The sequence below is a fragment of the Portunus trituberculatus genome, chromosome 30 (assembly GCF_017591435.1).
Source record: "Portunus trituberculatus isolate SZX2019 chromosome 30, ASM1759143v1, whole genome shotgun sequence".
Classification (NCBI taxonomy): domain Eukaryota; kingdom Metazoa; phylum Arthropoda; class Malacostraca; order Decapoda; family Portunidae; genus Portunus; species Portunus trituberculatus.
In genome coordinates, this window is record NC_059284.1 from 9,810,250 (window position 1) to 9,833,554 (window position 23,305).

Genomic DNA, 23,305 nt, shown 5'->3' on the forward strand with positions numbered 1-23,305 from the left:
ACTATGCAAACTGATAGCAATTAAAGTGATTACGAGACTGTAATTACCAATGTTACAAAACGTGGCTTGATTTCGCTTCCCAGTACGTCATTTGGGTCCATTTCAGTACCTGTGAGAATGAACGACTTCCCATTCCAACACAGGCCACTTGAAATCATAGCAGGTCACCGTGAGGAAGGTAAGGAAGAAAGGAGAGAAGGAAGGAGAGATGAAACGAGAGAAGAAAGGAAAGAAGAAAGGAGAGAAGGAAGGAGAGAAGGAAGGAGAGATGATACGAGAGTAGAAAGGAGAGATGAAAGGAGAGAAAGAAGGAGAAATGAAAGGAGAGAAGGAAAGAGATGAAAGGAGAGAAGGAAAGAGATGAAAGGAGAGAAGGAAGGAAGAAGAAAGGAGAGAAGGAAGGAAAAGTGTATTTGATTGTTTTAAGAGGGATAGGTGCAAATATGAGGAATGATAATGTAGACAAATAAAGGTAGGCGTTTTTATTATGTAAGTGGGCAAAGCTGGCCAAGGGGAACATAAAACGAAAAAAGAAGGCCCACTTAGCTGCCAGTTCCCATGCAGGTCTGAGAGATTATGGCCCAAAATAAGGGACAAATGTCTTGAAACCTCCCTTTTTAATGAAGTCACGCGATAGGAAATAGGGTAGGAAGCAGGTAGGGAGGTCTAGAGTTAACCAGAGAAAGTTATGAAGAGTAGTGGTTAACTGTTGCATTAGGGAGGTGGACAGAGTATACAGATCTTAAACGTCTCTTAACACGTGATTTTTTTTAACGAATAATCACTGACCATATGATTACCAGCACGAAAGCACAACTAGAGAAGTATAAGAGGAAAAACAGAGAATTACCTGTAGAGAAGTGGAAATATTTTACGAATTACCACAGGGTATATCTCGCAAGAATGTGTTAGTTAGGTGTGGGTTGCTGATGTTGCTGATGTGCTTAATAGGAACAGGTGACAAGTGTGTGGGTGACAGGTGTGTGGAGTAACCTGGAATAACCTTACGAGTTCAGTTCATATCCCTTTAGTTCAAGAAAGAAAAACTATTAAAACAGCAATTAGAGAACATTTTTCCCCGATTTCTGTGCACCTTTTCATGTAATTTCTGCTAAAAAGTAACCCTGACCTTTATTAAAACAGCAATTAACGAACTTTTTCCCCTCGTTTCATTGCCCTTTTTATTTTGTCATTTTTTCACCTCTTTATAAACCAACAATTAACAAGCTTTTTTTTTTTATCGTCTTACATTCTTGAGCCTCATATTCCTGCTTGTGTTAATGCCCTGCTTTTACTACAGGTGCGTTTGCCTCTCTGATTATTACTATGCTTGTAATTTCTGCTTAGATAGAGTGGAGATAGAAAAATGGACATGGAGTGGGGATGGGAAAGGTGGACATGGAGTGGGAATGAGAAAGGTGGACATGGAGTGGGGATGAGAAAGGTGGACATGGAGTGGGGATGGGAAAAGTGGACATGGAGTGTGGTTAAGACCATTCATAATCCATTAATATCTCTTGAGTTGATTCATTGCTCTAAATGAAAAGTAAAAAATAAATAAATAGATAAATGAAAAAAAAGTAGATAAGTAAATAAGACATAAAACAAATAAATAGATAGATAAATAAGGTGAACAGCTGCGTCATCAAGAGAGGCGTGTGTACAAACCAACAAAATCTCTTATTCACATACCTCACCTTTCTGAATCCCTCCTGCCTCAACGTCTGTACAATAAACCTTGAATTGAACCATCACTCACGCCCTGTATAGTGACCGCCTCATACGCCCATACAACACGAGGAAGAGGGAGGGAGAGAGAAGTGAGAGGGTGGAGGGAACTTGCTACTGTATCGCTCAATGGTTCCTGTACTCAAACCCGTCTGTGCTTCACCTCCACTATTGCAGAAAGGCTTTATCTAAATTTACACGAGTTTTTTTTAGGGTGTTTTTATGGTTCTAGAGGCAGATTGACAAGATTTCTACATTATTAGATGGAGAAACACTCTTGAAATCTTCGTTTATCTCCTCTGTGACCTTGTAAACCTAACCTAACCTAACCAAACCAAACCAAACCAAACTTAACCTAACCTAACCTAACTTAACCTAACGTGACCTGCTCTGACCTAACCTAGCCTAACCTAACCTAACCCAACCCCGCTGATCATCTGAATGACCTTGGAGAATAGTCGTGGTGAGAGCAAGGCATCTAAAATAGTGGTGTAGGTTCAGAGCAGCGAGTGGCGAGTTAAATGTAGAGGGAGTGGGATATATACGTATGGCGAGCTGGAATGGGGCGTTCTGGGCTTGATTGTTGTGGGAATGGACAGGAATGGTTAGGAATGGGTAGGAATGGACACCTGCCACCGATGTTCCTTCCGATTTTGCCATTGTGTTTTTGTTTTTAACTTTAACGCTCTCTCTCTCTCTCTCTCTCTCTCTCTCTCTCTCTCTCTCTCTCTCTCTCTCTCTCTCTCTCTCTCTCTCTCTCTCTCTCTCTCTCTCAAGTTATGGTATTGGTGTTACATTGGTATTGGAGACTTTAGTGGTGTGTGCGCGTGTGTAACAGTAGTAGTAGTAGTAGTAGTAGTAGTAGTAGTAGTAGTAGTAGTAGCAGCAGTAGTAGCAATAGTAGTAGTAATAGCAGTGGTAGTAGTAGTAGTGCTGTAGTAGTAGTAGAAGTAGTAGTAATATTAGTAGTGGTAGCAGTATTTGTAGTAGTAGTTGTAGTTGTAGTAGTAGTAGTAGTAGTAGTAGTAGTAGTAGTAGTAGTAGTGGTAGTGTGATTTGAATGTATAGATCATATGTATTTTGCTTTATTTTCGCTTTATTTACACTGTAGCTAGAAGTGGCCTGTATGAAGTGGTGATGTGGATGGTGATGGTGATGATATGATGATGATGATGATGGAGATGGTGGTGGTGGTGGTGGTGATGGTGAAGAGGAAGGTGAAGAGAGAGAGAGAGATAACAATACCCTCTGATGATGATAATGACAAGGAGATCGGAATATGAGCAAACGTTTGAGAGAGAGAGAGAGAGAGAGAGAGAGAGAGAGAGAGAGAGAGAGAGAGAGAGAATGGATTGTAGTTCTAGCCATCTTTTTCCTCCTCCTCCTCCTCTTCCTCCTCCTCCTCCTTCTCCTCCTCCTCCTCCTCCTCCTCCTCCTCCTCCTCCTCCTCCTCCTCCTCCTCCTCCTCCTCCAACATTTTTCACTGCATTAAATTACCAGTGGAGACGTGAACAGCCTGCATATTAAATCATACTCTCTTTATTGTGTTGTAGAAGTGTTATAGTGTTGTGTTATCTTGCCTTTATTGCCTCTTGGGTGTTGCTCCTGCATTTCAACACCACCACCACCACCACCACCACCACCACCACGTTATATATCCTTTAGTCATTCCCTTTCCTTTGCATTACCTGACGCGTTTGAGACGGGTATTATCCCTAGGGAAGCTTAACAAGGCTCTCTCTCTCTCTCTCTCTCTCTCTCTCTCTCTCTCTCTCTCTCTCTCTCTCTCTCTCTCTCTCTCTCTCGTGTTCGTAACCGCTTAGACTAAGAGAGACGAGCGAGGCAAGACGAGGCAGTAAGTAAGGAAGACGAGACGAAACGAGATGAGACGATACGATACGAGACGAGACGAGACGAGACGAGAGACGGGATTTAGTAAGGACAGCATCAGTATCACCAGTATCAGGCTTGGTATCTGCTTGCACGGATGCTTCGAGGCTCAAGGGAGGAGGGAGGGAAGGAGGGACAGAGAGGAAAGAAGGAAGGGAAGGAGATTAAGCCCTTACTCAGAAATGCTTTGCTCTCTCACCACAACTATTTTCAAGGGTCACAGAGATGAGTAGCGTGTGTTTCTCCAGTTAGTAATGTACAAATCTTGTCATTCTGCCTCTAGAACCACAAAAAATATCTTAAAACGCTCTGCTTTCTCACCAAGACTGTTTTTAAGAGCCTTAGAGATGATAAGCGGGGTTTTCAAGAGTGTTTCTCCAGTTAATAATGTAGAAATCTTGTCATTCTGCCTCTAGAACCACAAAAACACCTTAAAACACTGATTTCTCGCCAAGACTGTTTTTAAGAGCCTTAGAAATGATAAGCGGGGTTTTCAAGAGTGTTTCTCCAGTTAATAATGTACAAATCTTGTCATTCTGCCTCTAGAACCACAAAAACACCTTAAAACACTCTGATTTTTCGCCAAGACTGTTTTAAAGAGTCTTAGAGATGATTAACAAGGTTTTCAGGAGTGCTTATCCAGTTAATGATATAGAAATCTTGTCTCTCTGCCTTTAGAACCTTAAATAAAACACCTTAAAAACTGGTAAATGTAGACAAAGCCTTTTGAAATATTGGAGATGAAGCACCGAAGGGTTTGAGAATGCGAGGTTTAGTTAGGGTGCTGCCAATCCCTGAGCTCCTTGCCGCCTCATGCCTGCTGTGACGTAGAGGGACAGCTGATACTTGTGTCCGTGTTGGGAGGGACGGGGGAAGGACGGGCCTCGAGGTATTTTTAGATAGTGTTGTATTTTTTTCTTTTCTTTTTTTTTTTTTTTTGAAGGGGGTGTGTGGTGTGTGGTGCATGTTTGTTTGATATTGTGTTTGTTGTTGTTGTTGTTATTGTTGTTGATGTATTTTCTTTTTTTCTTCATTTTTCTCTGTTCTAGTTCTTGTCCTCTTATTCCGGTTCTTGTTGTTCTTGTTCTTGTTCCTTGTTGTTGATCTATTTTTTCTTTTCTTCTCTATTTTTCTTTGTTATAGTTCGTGTTTTCCTTTTTTGCTTATTTAATTCTTGTTCTTGCTCTTGTTCTATATTTTCATACGTATTTTCTTACACATTTATAAAGCAAAACAATTCTATATATATTTTTTCTCATATTAAGAGTGAGTCATTATTACCGTTTACCAAGTATTAAACATTACTACTCATGCATGTTACTCCACCGCGAGTGATGCAGTTCAGTTCTGTGCAGTGTTCCTACATGCACGCATCTCGACACATTTAGTTTCCTGCTTCTACTTGGTATCTGAACCAGTTTGACTCGGCAAAAACTAGTTATGCAATAGGCCGCCTTGCGTGTAACCAGTATGCAGACAAAGCTGGATTCGGGGAAGTTAGGAAAGCTGAGGAAATGCAATAGTGTGTGTGTGTGTGTGTGTGTGTGTGTGTGTGTGTGTGTGTAGCTTTCATCGTCATTACTAAGTGTTTTTCTTCTGGTAATATTGTAGAAATCTCTTTAATCTGTCACCAAGGAAAAAAAATAAATAAAACACCCTTTAGAGTCAGTGTATCATCAAACTAGAGTCTTTTGTATTGGGTGTTGGTGGGGCCTGGATGTGTTTCAGAATGGTGTCCTTGTGGTCTGTATCTCCTGAGTCCTCTCCTCTTTGGCCTCTTCTAAGACTAACATACATCAGCCACAGAGACTAGTTCAATTTCCTCAGATGTTTTTTCCCCGCTTGAGTGATGCATGGTCTTTGTAAATCAGGCAATGCAATCATGAAAATAGCTTTATGAATCTCAATAGGCCTCACTACAGTCTTTCATAGCAGTTTGAGATAAGACCCAGAGACATTTGAGAATATTTTGTTAATCTATCGTTAATTCATGAAAGTATCCTTGTAAATACTAGTAAATCCCACTACAGACTTTCATAGCAATTTGAGATAAGACGGGAAGACATTTGAGAATATTTTGTTAATCCTTCACTGATTTATGAAAGTATCCTTGGTAAGGCTAGTATTCTCAAGCACTTCTGTACTTCATCTCTACTGTTCAAAAGGCTTTAATTTAAATTTACACGAGTTTTTTTTTTTATGGTTCTAGAGGTAGAGTGACAATATTTCTACATTATCAACTGGAGAAACACCCTTGAAAATCCCGCTAATCATCTCTGTGGCCTTGGAAAATAATCGTGATGAGAAAGCAAACCGTTTCTGAATACGGAACTAAATCCCACGACAGCTTTTGTAACAAGTTCAGACATGATGCTGAAACACGAGAACATGTCCTTTTTTTTGTATGTAAGAGGGACACCAGCCAGGAGCAGCAAAAAGTGTGGTAAAGGGTTATTGAGTGCCAGTATCAAAATAAGTGTGTTGGGTTTTGAGTGAGTGTTGAACAATATTGCGATGAGTGTGGTATATACATCACTCAATTCCTGACAGCCACTTTACACGCATTTCAAAATCAAACTCACACACAAAAAGGAAGGAAAAAAGGAAAAAAAAGGGAAAAAATCAGACAGGCTACTATTTTTCCCGCCCCCAGAATCGTTATAACTTCATTTTTATTTTATTTTTATCAGCATTTAATTAGTGTGATCTTTTGGCGTGTAATGAATACCCCGCGGTCCACACAACGCTCCACAACTTACTATCCAATCTCTCATCCTTTTGTAGTTCCCCTAGCTTTTAATTTGAGTTTTATGGCGTGTCACATTTATTTCTTGTTGTCTTGTTTACGTGAGAGTCACCCACTGAACGCTAGTAGTGATGTATGTATAGTCTTTTGTAGTATTACTTCTTGTGATATCTTACAAGTTTTAATACCTTTTGGCATTTGTTTGATGTTTTCTTCTCGTGTTTACTTAAATTCATCTACCTATCTATTCGTATAACTAAAAACCACATCATTTATTTACCTATCCTAACCTAACCTAATCTAACGAAACCTAACCTAACCAAACCAGCCATTCAGGTATCCATTTATCTTCTCTTTCAGGGGAAAAAAACACGTTATTTATTCTTTAAGAGACTCGTGGTGAATGGCAATAGAAATGTGTATAGTTCTCAGTATTAATCCCTGTTATAGTATCTAAGAATTTGATTGTAATTTAAGTTCAGATAGGTTAGAAATTCGTAATTTTTTTTTTTCCTTGTACTACTACTACTACTACTACTACTACTACTACTACTACTACTACTACTACTACTACTACTACTACTACTACTACTACTGTATTGGCATATTTAAAAGTATGAGAGTACAGTAACCAGCTCCCTTAATGCATTTACTGAAGTCTGCACTGGGAGCATTCTGTGTGCTGGTGTGTTTGGAAAAGCAAAGCACTGCAAACATGATGGGAGGGTTGGATGTGGTGGTGTGGTGGTGTGTTGCCGGAGACAGCGGGGAAACAGCTGCTGTGGTTATTGCTTCAACTGTATTTGATGTATATATATCCTCTCTGCCAATTTCGTAGCCTCCTGCCCATGTCTGTGTCTGTGGCTGGTATTCCGAAATGGTTTAGTCTCCCACTTTAGCTATTTTTCTCAAGGCCACAGATGAATAGCCAGATTCTCTTGTGTTTCTAATATACTTATTACACATTTTGATATGGATACTCTGATAGTAGTTTTATAGCAGGATTTAGTTGACTAGGAGCATAATTGTCCTTAGCATTGTCTCCATAAAACTCCAAAGTCTTGATTTCACTTATTCTGAAATGGTGTGACTTCACTGTGTCACATTATGAGGAATTGCACCATTGATTTTGAAGCAGAACCTTAAAATTTGCTCTTTTTTTGGGGTAGTATTTTCTTTTATTTGGGTACGTGAAGTTAGATTGGGTTTGTTAGAATGAGTAAATGGATTAGGTCTGAATTATTACCCTGTACATGAACCTGAAGAGCTAGAGGACTGACACAATGCCTCTCCTTGCAGTTCCGAAGCGGATTGATGGGCTGAGGGCCAAGGAGGTTATGAGCATCCTGCATGAGAAGGTTGCGTTTCTGTCTGGAGGACGTGACCAGCGGCCCGGCCCCATCCTCACCTTCCCAGCCAGCACACGGCGGGAGCGTCTCAAGCACGATGATTACCGTCCCCTCCTGCAGTACCTCATGCAGATCCCAAAGTGAGTGCTGCTGTTTCATGGTGGCTGTTTGATGGGCTCTTGAGGTCTTCATGTACTGAGGTCTGGGTAGTGTGTGGGATCTGAAAGGGTCTTGGGGTCTTTGTGGTGAGAGATTTGGGGGTCTTGGTGGCTTAATGTCTTAGTACCTTGAGGTCTTAGGGCTTGAGGTCTTCATGTATTGAGGTCTTAGTAGTGTTCCGGACTTCAAAGGGTTTCAGGATTTTGGTAGTGGAAGTTTTGGGGTCTTGGTGTCTTAGTGTCTTGGTTTCTTGAAGTTTTGAGGTTTTCGGGTCTTGGTGTCTAAATGTCTTGGGGTTTTGAGGTGTTAGGTCTTGGTTTCTTGGTGTTGGCGTTGCAGCAGTGGCAGTAATGTTGGTGTGTGTGTTGGAGAGTGCATAGTTATGGTCAGTGAATTCATGGTTCAGCTTGTCTCTTTATTGGCATTTATTTCCATTGAGGGACTTGTCATGGAGATACTCAAGGCCACTTTGTACTTTATTTTATTGAGTAAACAAGCCCATCATTTACCATAGGGAGAAAAAATAACTATAATGTAGACTTTCCTCATTTACTGCTTCTTGTAGGATGAAATTGCTTTTGTGTCCTCAAGTTTATTTGTTCATAGCATTAATTTATTTTATCTTGATTTGTTGTATTGAGGTTTCTTGTTATTTATATACATAATATCATATTTTACCTTCTCTTTTAGTGATGAAGTTCGGGAAGCAGGATTTACAGTCATCATAGACATGAGAGGGTCAACATGGAACACTGTGAAGCCCATCTTGAAAGAATTAGCTGAGAGTTTTACCCCTCACATTTATGCAGTGTACATAGTTAAGCCCGACAACTTCTGGCAGAAGCAGCGAACTAGTATAGGCAGTCACAAGTACAAGTTTGAGGTGAGTTCTTGTAAGATTTGTTTACACTTGGTTAGGTTTGCAAGATTTGATAGAAAATTGACACAAGCTTTCTGGCCTCATGTGATATTCTCAGACAAGTGTGATTGCTGTAGGAACCTTAGACTGTTGCAAAAATTACACAAATGTACTAATTTTGTGGTACTTTCAGACAAATTTGATAAGTGTAGAGACGCTAGCCAAGACCATAGACCCCAGCCAACTCACAAATGACTTTGACGGGACTCTCGCCTATGATCACAACACCTGGATTGAGCTGCGGCTGGCGGTGGAGGAGTTCACGTGGGATGCCAACGAGCTGCTGGACCAGCTGGAGGATGTCCGGGACGAGCTGCAGCAGAGCGACTTTGCTGACGATGTGAACGGTGCCAAGCGGGCCATCGAGAGGCATAAAGAGATGCACCAGAAGGTCCCGGGCAACGAGATTCACAAGCTGGACCTGACTGGCCAAATGTTACTGCAGAGGTCAGTGTGAAAAGTTGTGTTGAGAGTGAAAAGTGTGTTGCAATGCAATCTAAAGAGTGTTTGTGGCTGTTTGAAAAGAATTTGAGCAGTATTGAGATGAAAATTTCCATCCTGTCATATGTGAGTTTGCTGAGGTGTATCCCTTTGCAGGTTAAACTGTGATGAAGGGAGTGGATATGACTCTGGTTACTCAGGGCGGGACAGTGCATCCAGCCTCATCCTCAACAATCCAGACTTACAGAACAGTATTCCCCAGGTAACCACTTACTGTTCATCAAGAAGAGAAACCTTATAGAGTACCTGACCTCTGTATACTTCGTGTGTTGCTGAGTTTGTAGAAGAAATAGTATGTATTAGTGTATGTTTGTTTCCATTCCCACAGATCCTCAGTTTGATGGAGTCGCTCCACCAGGCACAGCAGCACGTCCAGCAGCTGTGGCAGCATAAAAAGATGAGGCTTGACCAGTGCTTCCAGCTTAGACTCTTTGAGCAAGATGCAGAAAAGGTAAAGCAGCTGTGTGGTGCTGTGCTGCCTCCTCACAGGCTTCCTGTGTGTCCCATGGAGATTAATTTTAATGGGAGGGATAGGATTTGTTTCTTTTGCTTTCATTATACATGTGATAAACTTTTTTCATAGATTTTGTATGCCATAAAATAAGTTATACCATTAAAGTTTTTTTCTGACTTAGAAGTTACATATGATACTACTGAAAACTACATTCTGACCTAGATTTCACTTACATGTTTAAATTACATGTGAAATTATTGCATCCTTGGAATGGATTCTAATCATATCTCAATGTGATTCTTATTTGTTTCAGATGTTTGATTGGGTGTATCATAATCGTGAAGAGTTCCTAGTCAATTACGTAGCAATAGGTCATTCATATCAAGTATCGAAAAGTCTTCAGGAAGCCCACTCCCAGTTCACAGTAGCTTGTCAGGTAAGGGAAGCCAGTTACTACTCATTTTTCCTATCACCCTTCACAATCTTGTATCTGCTTCAGTATATTTCATTCACCATTACTTATTAACATCCCAAATCTAGAGAAATTAAGCTCTATTTTACTTTTTGACATATTTTTTGCATTTTACATAGGTTAGTCTCATTCAATGCATTGTAATTGAAATAATGTTAAAGATTTTCTCAGCAAACAAAAGCTTCTTCCTAATGCTTTACTGCACAAGTTTTCAGGGACACACACGACACTATTTTGAACTTGTTTTTCTGTATGAGTGTGTCAGATGTTCTCTTTAGAATGGTGTGACTCATGGTTGGTTGAGATGTATCTGTATGTAGATGCTGCTTATTTCCTTGTTCTGTTTACACCATGTCAGTGTAGGGTAGATGTGTATTTATTATTTCTGAGGACTGATAGACTTACTTGCCACAGATGTTTGAACCAGCAGACAGTGGCCACCAAAGCTAACAACTGATGTCAGGTAGATCTTGAAGTTTGGGTGTGTAGATATGATAATGTAGATGAGGTTCACCCGGGTGTGTATACCTGATGTACAAAAAGATAAACCAATGTGGATACAGTCTCTTATCTGCACCATTCCATTTGCCTGACACAACCCAGGCCATCCTGTGTTGTAGTGTGCCGAGGTGCCAGCAAGATCTGACTGCAATGGTTGACTGTTGTTCTTGTTAATAATCCTTTATGGAAAAAAGGGCTCTTCCCAATGTTACTGATTGATTAAGGATGTAATGTGTCATTATTGTAATAGACATTTTTTTGTTGTCAGTAGGGATGTGAAGCTGTGTAGACGATGACTATTACTTGTATATACATGGGTGTAATTTTCATTTTGGTCATACATATCGGCAAATATTCTGTGGAAACCAAAGCTCATATGTTTTTGTGTTAGATCTACTGGGCTACTTGTTTTTCATTGCATCTTACTTTCCTTCTCTTGCATGTTATAATCTAAGACTGAGCTGTTTTTCCAGGTTCTTTTCCAGGCACATAGATGATCTAAGTCCTGTAGGAACCAAATTCTTCACTTTTTATCTTATATTTTCACTGGAGCAAATAATCTGTTATTTTGTCACCCTTGTATATATTGAAGCAAGGTTTTCCAGGCTACTAAGGAAGTTGCTGCTATTACATTAAGCCTCATTAAGACTTACTTTGTATATTCTTTTATTAGATTTAAAATATAATATACCTTCTAGATTGGTGTTATAAGTTTTAGCATTTGGAACACAGTATGATATGAAGAATATTTATAGGGATGTTTGGTTTTAATGGTGTTGAAGCTAAAGAAAAGTAGAACAAGATATAAGCATAATTCATTTTCTTGAAGGTGTAGTTTATCGGCTATGACTAAAGTGAATCTCTAGTTTGCGCATACATAGCTCAGGCAGAAGTAAGTGTTATGAAATGTTGTAGTCATTGTGTTTCTCTTCTAATGGATTTGTTGCTTTTGTTCATGACAGAAAGTGTACATGAACATCAACAGGATACTGAGCGTTGCCTCAAGACTCATGGAGACAGGTCACTATGCCGCTCAGCACATAGGTAACGTGGCTGCCAAACTGGACCAGGTGAGTGGAGGAGTTGCAGCGTGTGTGAGGTGACCCAGAATAGTGTAGCCTGTTCAGTCCCTCCTTGGTGGGTTACATTGAGTACTCCCTGTGATGTGAGGTGCACTGTCAGCTTTTAACTGTTGCAACTTACTATACCATGAGGAACTAAATAAAATAGATAGGACTTGTAATATTTATGTGAATATGTGCATGTGGTGATGGAGTGTGTGTGTCTGCCTCCTTTCCTCTCTATAACTGAACCTGTGTAATCAACATTTATTATTTAGAGAGTAATAATTCAACATTGTTTATCTCAAAGGTTGTTCATGTTATTTATGTCACCATTGTCTGTCCAGTAGGTGTGAATTGTTGTGAGTCAGTGGTTTGTTTTGTTCCGGCAGGTGTGGAAGGAGTTTGCAGCAGGTCTCGATGAGAGATCCTCCGTGTTGGCTCTGTCTGTCATGTTCCACCAGAAAGCTGAACAGGTGAGGATGTCTATAACCTTGTCAGTGTTGTGGAACCAGTCTGTATATGGAATTACTGAACTAAAAGTGTTAATATGCCATAATTTTCAAACGGGTTGGTTGGAAAAGCCTTGTCTTATCCTTCACTTATTTCCATTATACACATTGAAGTATATTGCCTTTGTATACATTGCAGTATATTGAGAGTGTACCAACATGGGTGGAGAACTGCAAGCTTGTCAGTTTGCCGTCAGACATCATGACTCTGGAGGCGACCATCCACCACCACCTGTCTCTCTATGAGACCATGTGCCAGGCGTACACTGAGGTGAGGCTGTGCAGGGCAGAGGCTCATCTGCTGTGCCTCTCTTGTCACCTTATATTGTTAAAACTCTGATTTGTTGACTGTAACATTTTGGAAGATATTGGATGGAGTTTTAGCATCAACTAAAACTATTACTTATTTCCAGCTGTCTTGAGATGATCAGATCAGACTGCTAGAATTATTAGCAGATAATTATGTGGAGTGAGAGTATTTGAACAAGGAAAATGCAGACAGTATATTGAAATCTAAGAATTGTAATTTAGGAGGATATGATAAAAAATGTGCTCATGGAAGACATTATTGAGAACTATTTGTTTTGAGTGTGGAGCTTTGATGGAATATGTCAAGCCCTTTCCTTCATAATTTGTCATTTAGAGTTACTGAGGGAAGTGGTTCTCAAAGAGTAGGTGAGATAGATTAGCTGTGCAGTAATCTTTCTTTTTTGTCATGAAAACTTAGATTGAAATTGTCTTAAGTATATTTACTATTGATTCATGATATTTGCCCTTTGATGATGTGACTTTGATTCCTTGCAGAACATCTTACTTTTGTTTTCACTTTCAGCTTCACAACTCGTACCAGAGATTACTAAAAGGTCTCGACTCACTAGTCAGAAATGTCCATGCGTCTGCCGAGAGTTTTCCAGTAGGGAGCCCAGAATTTGGTGCATTCTGAGCATGATGGCGGGAGGTGTCATGAGGGAACAGTTGATTGCCACATCCAAGAAAAAAAAGCAGCAAACAATTAATTTCCAGTCTTTAAAACTTGAAAAAAAGATCATTATAGTCCCAGTTTTTACCATGCTTTCCTTGTCCTTTGAAATTGCCCAGTGTGAATTTGTTTGCTGATTTTACACACCATTGTAGGGTCAGCAAGGGCCATCTTAGTGGTGGCTGTGGGTGACTGCAGGATGGGGCTGGGGAGCGATGATATCTTTACCTGTAGGATGTGACCATTTTGAGAACATCATGTATGGGTCTATGGGTTCTTCAGGGCTCCTTTGTGACAGCATGATACAAACCTTCACATTCCTGTACTTGTGGTGGTGAATATTGGTACTCATTCAGTGTCAGCATCAAGAAGGAATCGGTATTGCAAGTGTTTATATTCAGGGTTGATTAGATTTTTTGAACATTCTCTCTCTCTCTCTCTCTCTCTCTCTCTCTCTCTCTCTCTCTCTCTCTCTCTCTCTCTCTCTCTCTCTCTCTCTCTCTCTCTCTCTCTCTCTCTCTCTCTCTCTCTCTCTCTCTCTCTCTCTCTCTCTCTCTCTCTCTCTCTCTCTCTCTCACAACTTGGCCAGAGCAGAGAAGCCTCCACCTTTCATATCCAAACACCCCATCCAGACACCCGCACCTCACTGGAATACATTAAGCACTGACCATCATCCTTAGTGAGGCGTTTCATGCTTCATTTACATTTGTCATTCATCGCACAACAAAAATTTCCCCATCTACATGTACACTCTGTCAAGGAACATGTACTTTGGTTTAGTCATGTTCCTTGAATAGGTGCATGAATCTACATATTTCCCCTGACAGCTGCTCTGTGGGTGATGTGTGACCAATAGTGGTTCTGTACTTTTGAACCTTGTTAATGGTGGTGGTTGGTGATGGTTACAGGTGCACAGTACCAGCAAGAAGCTTCTCTACCAGCTGGACCACTTGGTACAAATCTGTAGCCAGCTGCGACGTGATGGCCAGATGCGAAGCAAGCACGTAAGCAGATAGCCATCACCTTGCATGGGGTGGAGCATGGTGACTGTGGAGTGGTGTGGAGGGAGTTGGCTGGGTTCAGGAGGTGGTAAAGGTGTAATGTATTGTGTACAAGAGGATCTCATTTACTATTCAAAAAGTCACATCAAATTTTAAAGGCAAAATATGTAAATGGAAGAAGACTCAGAATGGTCTTGCAGATTCTTCAAGCTGTGATATTTTATGACTTTAAAAGGTCATGAAATATTGGCTTTTACCTTATAATACAGAACTATTTTGATGACTCAGTCCAGCAAGGAACATTCATGAGGAGGATGGAAGACAGACCTGAGTATTTAGTGAATTTTATAAAAGGAAAGTGACAATAAACTTGCTTGGAAGTGAGTGGTCCTCTTCATCACAATCAGTGTGCTGCAAGTTTGTTTGTGTTCTGCAAATATACTGTTGACCTTGAAATGATAATGTATTTATAATGTAACAATAATTCTTCATTCCATTTTTCTAGTCAAGTGAAGGGATGCCAGAACTAGGTACATTAAATGATTTCAGCATTGCTAGTGTGGACCGTAACTCAATATTGTAGCATATTTTCCAAGGCTAGACACTTTTTATGGCCTAGCCCTAGCAGTGTAGGTTTGCATGTGGATCTGGATAACTTTTTACATCCTAGAGACAATTGGCTGTAATGTGAAGGAGGCTTGCCTTTGCTTCAGTAAATTATGTCATTATTTTTTGATAGCTGTAAAATTTCATGTTTTATTCAGTTACTTTTTTTAAGTGTTAATTTTCTGAAGAGAAAAAAAAAATGTGTTTGATTTTCCAAAATAGTGGTTTTGCTGATGCTTTTCTTATCTTTTCTTTCATATTGAAGAAGAAGCCACGTGGAAAGCCATCTGCGTATTCTGTAAGTTTGTTATTATTTTGCTTTGTTGTTCCCTTGACTCCTGCTGTGTTTCCCTGCACCTTGAAGTAGTGGGCTGTGTTGAGACTCTTCAGGTGTTGCAGGCAGCTTTTTCTTGCTGTGCTTTATCTTTTCAGATGCTGAGTCTTAAATCAAGAAAGGATGCTTTAATTTTTTTTCCCTAGATAGTGTTAGTTCCTCCTGTGTGGAGATGTTAGCTAGATATATAGATAGATAACATTAGTAATATGTGTGTGTTTGATGCACAGTTTTGTCACAGAAGCATCCTACTGTAGGTGTGTCTGCACAGTTACATTGATTGGGTCACCTGGTCCACCACTCCATGCACCAGTGCTTTAGGTCACTACAAATACTTCTCTTCATGACATGTACATCTGTAAGATTTAGTCTGTGCAGAGAAGAATATTTCTTACCTCTGGAACATGTACATTCTTTGAGATAGTTTGCTTTTAGTGTTGAGTGTTGCATTTTCTCCCTTGATATTTCACCACCATGTTCAGTTTTACTTTCAGTATATTGTAAAGCGAAGCAGGTGAGCATAAGAGTAGATGTAGATCACCGTGGATGCAGTTTTGTGCCTCACTTGCTTTGGGGACAGTTTTTATTAGGTTTGCAAACATTTATTTCCATTTAGATGTTTTTGCAGCATAAGTAGACATCTTCATGACTGTGTGAAGAGGAAAAGCTTGTGTTTGAAGAAAGTATTTGTACTTTCCAGGATGAATCTCATGATGAAATTTTGGTTTCAGTAGTCCCATTTTGAAATGAGAATATTGATCTTAAGTTAATTTTGAGATTGATTATACATATGTGAAGTCCAGTCTGTGGTGAGTAATGGTGGTGGTTGAGTCTGGTGTGTGGCTCAAGGTACCACTGTACCACTGTTCATTCTCAGTGACCCTCTCACTCAGAATGACTGCATTTCATGTGGTTGTTTTTTTGTGTGGTGTGATTTTCCTCACCTTTTATGAAACCGTGTACTTTTCTCATTTCTTTGTATTTGTTTAACCAATGAATCTGCCAGTTTGCTTGTACGGTGAGCAGTGCAAGCAGTAATAGTGTTTCATGTCTAAGGAGGCTTGTTGAAAATTCTATGATCAATTTGATTCACTAAGCTTTTATGTTATTTTATTTTGAGAGTGAAATATATGTCATAGTTAGCTTCATTAGCTGTATTTTGGAATAAATTATGAAGGCATTGCAATTCATAACAGTATGATTCCATACATCACAGATTTAGAAGGTTTTTAACTTACTTTTTAACTTGTTTTAAGATTATTTAAGTTCTTCACCCATACCTTCCCATCAAATTAATTTATGTTGAAAGTTTGCTTTTTTTGTGTGGCCAGGTGAGCCCTGACGGGAAGGTGGTGTACCGGGGAGGGCCGCACCAGCAGCAGCGGGGGTCAGGGAACAGTGGTAGTGCTGCGTCAGACTACTCGGAGGGGGCGAGTCACGTTCTGGCGGTCATTCATGAAATCCTGGGTCACCACCGAGCTGTGGAGCAGCGGTGGTCAGACAAGAAAGTCAAGCTACACCAAAGATTGTCATTACGACTTTTTCAGGAGGATGTGAAGCAGGTGTGTGTTGATACAAGTCTTATTAACATTTTCAGTACCATGACGTATTTCCATATTCATTCTGCAATTTTATACGGCTTCAGAAACTTAGGTGGTAGTTAAAATAGTGTTTTTACAATGGAGCTGCTAATGAAAAGATGTAACTAGTATTCCTTTGCTGTATTGATTTGTATTTACTTGGTGAAATTTTCTGGCAAAGGTTCTGGACTGGCTGCAGACACACGGAGAGGTTTTCCTCCAGAAGAATCCTGGAATTGGCCGCAACCTTGCCAAGGCACGAATGTATCAGAAAAGTCATGAACACTTTGAAAACGTTGCTCAGGTAAGTTGCTATTTGCTCATAATGTTGCCAGTAAGGAGTAAAGTGATGATGGTTGTGTTTTTATTTATTCATTTTTATTTATTTTTGTTATGTAAGAGGGAACCTAACCAAGGGCAACCAAAATGACTAACCACAAAGGCCCACTTAGATGCCAGTCCCAGTTTGTGGAAGTAATAATGAATAGTGTGAATGGCCACTGGTACAGCACATCCCTAATAATAGTCCCACCTCCCCACTGAACCAGAACACCTACACCAACGCGGAGAAGCTGCTGCAGGCGGCGGAGGAGTTGGCACACACCGGGGAGTGCAATCCAGAGGAGATCTACAATGTGGCGCAGACCCTGGACACTCACATTGCCAGGTTTGCTACTCGGGTGCAGAAACGACACAGACTGCTCAGCATGGCTATTTTGTTCTACACTCATGAGAAGGAGGTGAGATTTAGATCATTTGTATCTTCTTTTCTTAGTAATTCTTCTCTCTCTCTAACCTTTCTCCTCTTTCCTATATAATATTTCTCTTTTCCTCCTTTCTCTTCCCTTCCCTCTAATTCTCTATTTCTTTACTACTCTCTTCCTTCACTTCCTTTTACCTTAATCCTGCTGCTCTCCATGTTCAACTAGTGTTCAGGGTTTTTAGTATCCATTAAAATAAAAGAAATTGTTTTATGGAATATGTTTGTGAATAATTGTGTTATTCCCTCAGCTGTTGTCTTGGCTGGAAGAATTGATCTCAGAATTGGAGAGTGATGAGAGGATAGATGAAAACTGTGATTCTGTAGAGGCAGCAGAAAGACTCCTTGCTCAGATGACTTCTCAGAGGGACTCCACATTGGATGCCTGTGTCTCCACCACCCATGAAGGGGAAGGTCTTCTCAATGAGCTGAGGTAATCATTGTTGGCCTGTATTAACTGTGTAGTGTGGTATGGTGTCCTAAAATGCCACTATCAGCCTCGACAGTCTAGTGCCAGAGAAGTTGTCATGGTCATCTTTGTCTTTTAATGCATGTTGCTGGACTGGCTTTATTCACTACGAGTAGCCATGTGGTATTCTCTTAGTTGTGGAGTAGTAATTGTTTTGTCAGGTTCATAATGTTGTAGACTGCAGCCGTGGTATGTGTTGTGTGCAGGTCAGTGAATGTGACGTCGGACGCTGGCTGCAGCTCCATAGAGGGGGTGGAGGAGGCCCTGGAGAGGCTGGTCAAGAAACGAGATGAATTGGAGAATCTGTGGGCCACTAGAAAGCTGCGTCTTGATCTCCTCCTGCGACTGAGACTGTTTCAGAGAGACTCCGTGGAAGTAAGGCTTAGTATGCTAATTATTGAATGTCCAGTGTAGAATTGCATATTTGTATTTGCAAATAATGTTTTGTCATAAATGTTGATTTATAAATATGATTTATTTAGTACAATCTAAAGCACAGTTTAACATTGCCTCATATCTGACCTAAGTGTAGTGTGCAAAGATCAGGACTCATTGTTGTTAAATAATGTTCAAAATGAAATTTCAGGTTTAATGGCAAAAAAAAGATTTCTTGACAATCTTACTGACACTTGTAATTGTTCCTTGACAGAAATTGACTCAGCTTGACATGTGGGCCGAGGAACTTCAGAACACAGACTTTGGGAGGGACATTGCAGACGCTGAGAGAATGCTGGTGCTTCACAACGACTCTGCCTCACACATGCAGAACACCACATACCAGGTGCTGCAGAGTGGGCAGGAACTCCTCCAGGTGAGCACACACAAAGACTGTTAGGATAAACTGTGTTCAGTTTTCTCTGTGACTGTATTTACTTATTCATTTTTGATGCAAAGGAAATTGATACATGATTTAAGTGAATTTTCTCTCATGTACAATATCTGCAGCTGCTGGAGACCTCGGGAATCCAGATCCGTGCTGACGAGGAGTCGGACTCCGTGAGTAAGGTGTCCATGATCCTTGAGTGCATTCATGAGCGTCTGATGGACATCGAAGTTCTTGTGGACATGAAGAGAGTCAAGCTAGAGCAGTGTGTTCATCTCCTACAGTTTGAAAGTGAAGCCAACCAGGTGTGTGTTTGCTGTACTCTTGCTCTGTATTGTATTGTGAAAACATCTTGATATATATTCATGAAGATCTTGTATCTGAAAATATAGTGGATTCTGAAATGTTTTAAGTTTTTGATGTGCAATTGAAAGCAAATTGAAATAAAATGAAAATGAGTCAAGAGCAAGACACTTGTGGTGAAAGTTATGTCTCTTGCAGGTGATTAGTTGGATACGTAATGGCGAGCAAGTGTTGGCTGGCAGCTTTACCATCCCAAGCTCTCTGGCCGATGCAAATGCTTTGTCACAGGAACATGAGCAGTTTCAGGTAAGTCTGTTGTGGGTGTTCATGTTTGAGCCTCCACCAGCAATGAAAAGCTGAAGGTAACAAGTGATTTTAACCTGTAAGTGTTGTGTTATGTCAAGTGCATGTCAAGAAATATTCTCGGTTTTACAGGAGTGACTTGTAACTTTCAAAACCACTTTTTAAGAAATAGCAAATGCTTTAAGGAAAAAGTTGGCTAATCATTTTGAATTTCAGAATATTTAGGTTTGATAAAAGAAAAGTCAATGTTGAAAGATACTTTATACTTTTTTTGTTGATCTATACTTTTTGTTGTTGCAGGTTGCCATAGAAAAGACTCATGCGGCTGTGGTACAAATACGTGATAGATCCTCTGCCTTGCTGATGGCCAAGCACTACAGTCCAGAGCAGGTGATGGAGATAGAGTCCAACGTCACCAAGAAGTGGGAAAAGCTGGTCACTTGTGCAGAGGACAGGTGAAGTTGTGTGCTTGTGTATTTCATTATTTGTGATTTTACTCAGAAATGGATTTAAGAAGGAAAGTTGTGCTCGTTATTAGTGAGATTTGAAGTGACAAGTTTACCAGTTATATGGCTAAAAAGATGCTTAAACAGACAAAGGATTGACGTGGAAAGAGAAGATATCAATGCTGTATGGTGTGTTCAACATGTAATGGACACAGTAGTTGAGTGTCTAGCAAGTCCTGATTAATGCTGTTTTAGTGGAAGATGATCAATGATTTGTGTTTTGCAGGTACAAGCTGGTCCAGGCGTCATTCTCCTTCTACAGCACGGTACAGAGGGTGTGTGAGGCGCTGGGGAGTCTAGAGAAGGAATACCGGTGGGACGGGGATTGGTGCCAGAAGGAATTGGCTGCATCTAGTCAAGAGGAACAACAGCAGTCTCAGCAGCAGAATAAGACTGACCAGCAACAGAAAACAGAGCAACAACAGCAACAGCAGCAGCAGCAACAACAGCAACAGCAGCAGCAACAACAACAGCAGCAGCAGCAACAACAGCAACAGCAGCAGCAACAGCAACAACAACAACAGCAGCAGCAACAACAGCAGCAGTCCTCAGGCCAAGGCAAAGACAAAGCAGCCTCTATCTCCTTTATGATTGACAGGCACCAAGAGCAGAAGGAAGCCTTCCTGAAGGCGTGCACGCTGGCCAGACGCACGGCAGAGACCTTTCTTAAGTATTCCAATCGATCTCAGAACTATTACAGCATGAAAGCTGACCACGGCTCCCGGGGCCCTGAAGCCAAGGTGAGGGTCATTCTAGACAATCTCATGGCTCAGGAGAACAAAGTGTTGGACTTCTGGACTCGGAAGAAGAACAAACTGGACCAGTGTCAACAGTACATTCTGTTTGAGTTGTCAGCCCAGCAAGCCCTGGACTGGATAAAGGAGACTGGTGAACTGTACCTGTCCACACACACCAACCTTGGTGACACCCGGGAGGAGACCGAGCGGCTCCTGAGGGAGCACAACGAATTCAAAGGAACAGCCAAGGACACGCGGGACAGGGTGAAGATGCTGCTCCTGATGGCAGATTCACTGGTGGAGAAGGGCCAGGCCCATGCCCCAGCCATCAAGGACTGGGTGGCCAGGGTGGACAAGACCTACAAGAACTTTTCTGTCCAAATGGACCACTACCGCCTGCAGCTCGAGAGTCGTCTGGGCATCCAGAGTGAGGACAGCAAGGTCTCCCTCTCTCTGGACCGCCACAGTGATCCTTCTCTGGAGAACAAGGTGGGGGCTGTGGTCACCGTTGCTCAAGTGGCCAACAAAGAAGTGAGTGAAGAGCGACGCAAGTCTGCACGCAAGAAGGAGCTGATCATGAGAGAACTGCTCAACACAGAGCGTGTGTACGTCAAGGACTTGGAGGTGTGCATCAAGACCTACCTGCACGAGACCCGTCTTCCCACCGCCCCTCCAGCCCTGCAGGGCAAGGATGGAATCATCTTCTGTAACATGGAAGAGATCCTACAATTTCACAAAAACACTTTCCTACAAGAGATAGAAAAGTACCAGTGCATGCCTGAGGATGTGGGTCACTGTTTTGTCACCTGGGCTGCCAAGTTTGATGTGTATGTCAAGTACTGCAAGGCTCAGCCAGAGTCTAATCGCTTGCTGGTGAGCCAAGCTGGAGCCTTCTATGAGGAGGTGCAGCGTAAGCATGGCGTGGAGCACCCCATTCCTGCCTACCTCATTAAGCCCGTGCAGAGGATCACAAAGTACCAGCTGCTGCTCAAGGAGCTGCTGTCCTGCTGTGAGGATGAGAACCAAGGTGAAATCAAGGATGGTCTTGAGGTGATGCAGAATGTCCCCAAGAAAGCCAATGATGCCCTCCACCTCTCCATGCTGGAGGGCTGCGACGTGCTTCCTGACTCTCTGGGGGAGGTCATTCTGCAGGACAGTTTTCAGGTGCGTGACGGTCTTCATCGCTCGGAAGGAGCTTTGAGTTTGTTCTGACTAACTTGTGGGTAAGATGTTCTTATGGTATGTGTTAATATGACTCAACCTCTGGTGTTCCAGTGATTAAGATTGCTACGTGTTCTTTCAGGTCTGGGATCAGCGGCAATTGATCAGAAAAGTGCGCGATCGTCACATTTTTCTGTTTGATTTGTACCTTGTGTTCTGCAAGGAGGTGCGTGATCCCAGTGGAAACAAAACCAAATATGCCTACAAACACCGCCTTGTCACCTCAGAGCTGTCTGTCACGGAGCACACTGAAGGAGATGAGTGTAAATTTGCTGTGGGGACTGCAAGAACTGGAGTCAGTGATGGCAAGGTGAGGAGCATTGTGCTAACCTGCAGGTGGATGAAATAAAAGTTGCCTAACACTTGGTTACAAGGGGTTGATCTTTGCTTTGTATGTTAGAAACATGTTTTTATGATGAAATGGTTTGTTTAACATGACATCAAGGGAGTAGAAATATTGAAAAGAAGCTGGCAAAATTATTGTAGTAGCTACATTGTTGGTGTGGTGAGAGAGTCAGCAGGCAAGGTGACAATGCAGTCTTGAGATTGAATGAATTAAGAAATGGATGACGATAGGCAGATTCATACAGTTCTTCCTTTTTGTATCCCATTATCTTGAGTTTATTCTTTTGTCGTCTTGATTATCCTAATGACTGTCTATTCCTAGTTCATGAGAGATAAGCTTCAAACAAAATAACCTGTTTTGAATAAATCATGCGGCTTCAAACTGATCTCTCATTATACTGCTAGGAATGTCTCACAATTAAGACACATATTTCACCTCTACACAGATGATCCTCCGGGCCAACACTCTAGAGGCCAAGCAGACGTGGGTGAGGAAGCTGAGGGAGGTGATCCAGGAGACGTACTTCAGCTCTGCACTTCCTCTCACCATGGTCAAGTCTCCTGCCAAGACACCCAAGCAGAACCGTGCCAGTCGGTGAGTGTCTGATGCCTTCTCCTTGCTCTCTCCGGAAGGCAGTCTTGTGTTCAAAATGTCGTGGTGTAGAAAGTGTTTAGCTTTGAGGTTATGATGTGAGATGCTTTGAGTGTGTGTGTGTGTGTGTGTGTGTGTGTGTGTGTGTGTGTGTGTGTGTGTGTGTGTGTGTGTGTGTGTGTGTGTGTGTGTGTGTGTGTTTATACTCCCACCTTTGTATCTACTGCTGCTGTTGCCATTTCTGACTTTCCCTTACTATGTCTGCTGTCTTTTTTCCTATTATTTGTGGACTTTTACAATCTTTTGCCCTCTTCATTAAATCTCCATGCATATATCCTTAGTAACCAGCTCATTAGATTATTATTTCAGTGATATTGGTCCACTTTTGTTTTTAGAACCTACAAAACATACATGAGAGAGAGAGAGAGAGAGAGAGAGAGAGAGAGAGAGAGAG

General features: G+C 41.3%; 1 protein-coding gene across 11 annotated transcripts in view; it reads left to right on the plus strand.

Moving 5' to 3' along the window:
- LOC123511006 (kalirin-like) overlaps positions 1 to 23,305 on the plus strand; it is a 310,494-nt gene that overhangs the window by 103,038 nt on the left and 184,151 nt on the right. For 9 of the 11 annotated variants that reach the window (XM_045266619.1, XM_045266623.1, XM_045266626.1 and 6 more), the window contains 23 exons: positions 7,664 to 7,853; positions 8,563 to 8,755; positions 8,925 to 9,238; positions 9,389 to 9,494; positions 9,621 to 9,743; positions 10,060 to 10,182; positions 11,682 to 11,789; positions 12,173 to 12,256; positions 12,432 to 12,563; positions 14,180 to 14,275; positions 15,144 to 15,176; positions 16,544 to 16,774; positions 16,974 to 17,096; positions 17,341 to 17,532; positions 17,804 to 17,985; positions 18,228 to 18,396; positions 18,671 to 18,832; positions 18,967 to 19,149; positions 19,346 to 19,453; positions 19,751 to 19,905; positions 20,183 to 21,857; positions 21,997 to 22,224; positions 22,706 to 22,854. In XM_045266619.1, coding sequence (XP_045122554.1) covers positions 7,664 to 7,853; positions 8,563 to 8,755; positions 8,925 to 9,238; positions 9,389 to 9,494; positions 9,621 to 9,743; positions 10,060 to 10,182; positions 11,682 to 11,789; positions 12,173 to 12,256; positions 12,432 to 12,563; positions 14,180 to 14,275; positions 15,144 to 15,176; positions 16,544 to 16,774; positions 16,974 to 17,096; positions 17,341 to 17,532; positions 17,804 to 17,985; positions 18,228 to 18,396; positions 18,671 to 18,832; positions 18,967 to 19,149; positions 19,346 to 19,453; positions 19,751 to 19,905; positions 20,183 to 21,857; positions 21,997 to 22,224; positions 22,706 to 22,854 — 5,059 coding nt within the window. Of the gene's footprint in view, positions 1 to 7,663; positions 7,854 to 8,562; positions 8,756 to 8,924; positions 9,239 to 9,388; positions 9,495 to 9,620; positions 9,744 to 10,059; positions 10,183 to 11,681; positions 11,790 to 12,172; positions 12,257 to 12,431; positions 12,564 to 13,124; positions 13,206 to 14,179; positions 14,276 to 15,143; positions 15,177 to 16,543; positions 16,775 to 16,973; positions 17,097 to 17,340; positions 17,533 to 17,803; positions 17,986 to 18,227; positions 18,397 to 18,670; positions 18,833 to 18,966; positions 19,150 to 19,345; positions 19,454 to 19,750; positions 19,906 to 20,182; positions 21,858 to 21,996; positions 22,225 to 22,705; positions 22,855 to 23,305 lie in introns of all 11 variants that reach the window. The other 2 variants (XM_045266621.1, XM_045266620.1) reach the window with 2 other exon arrangements.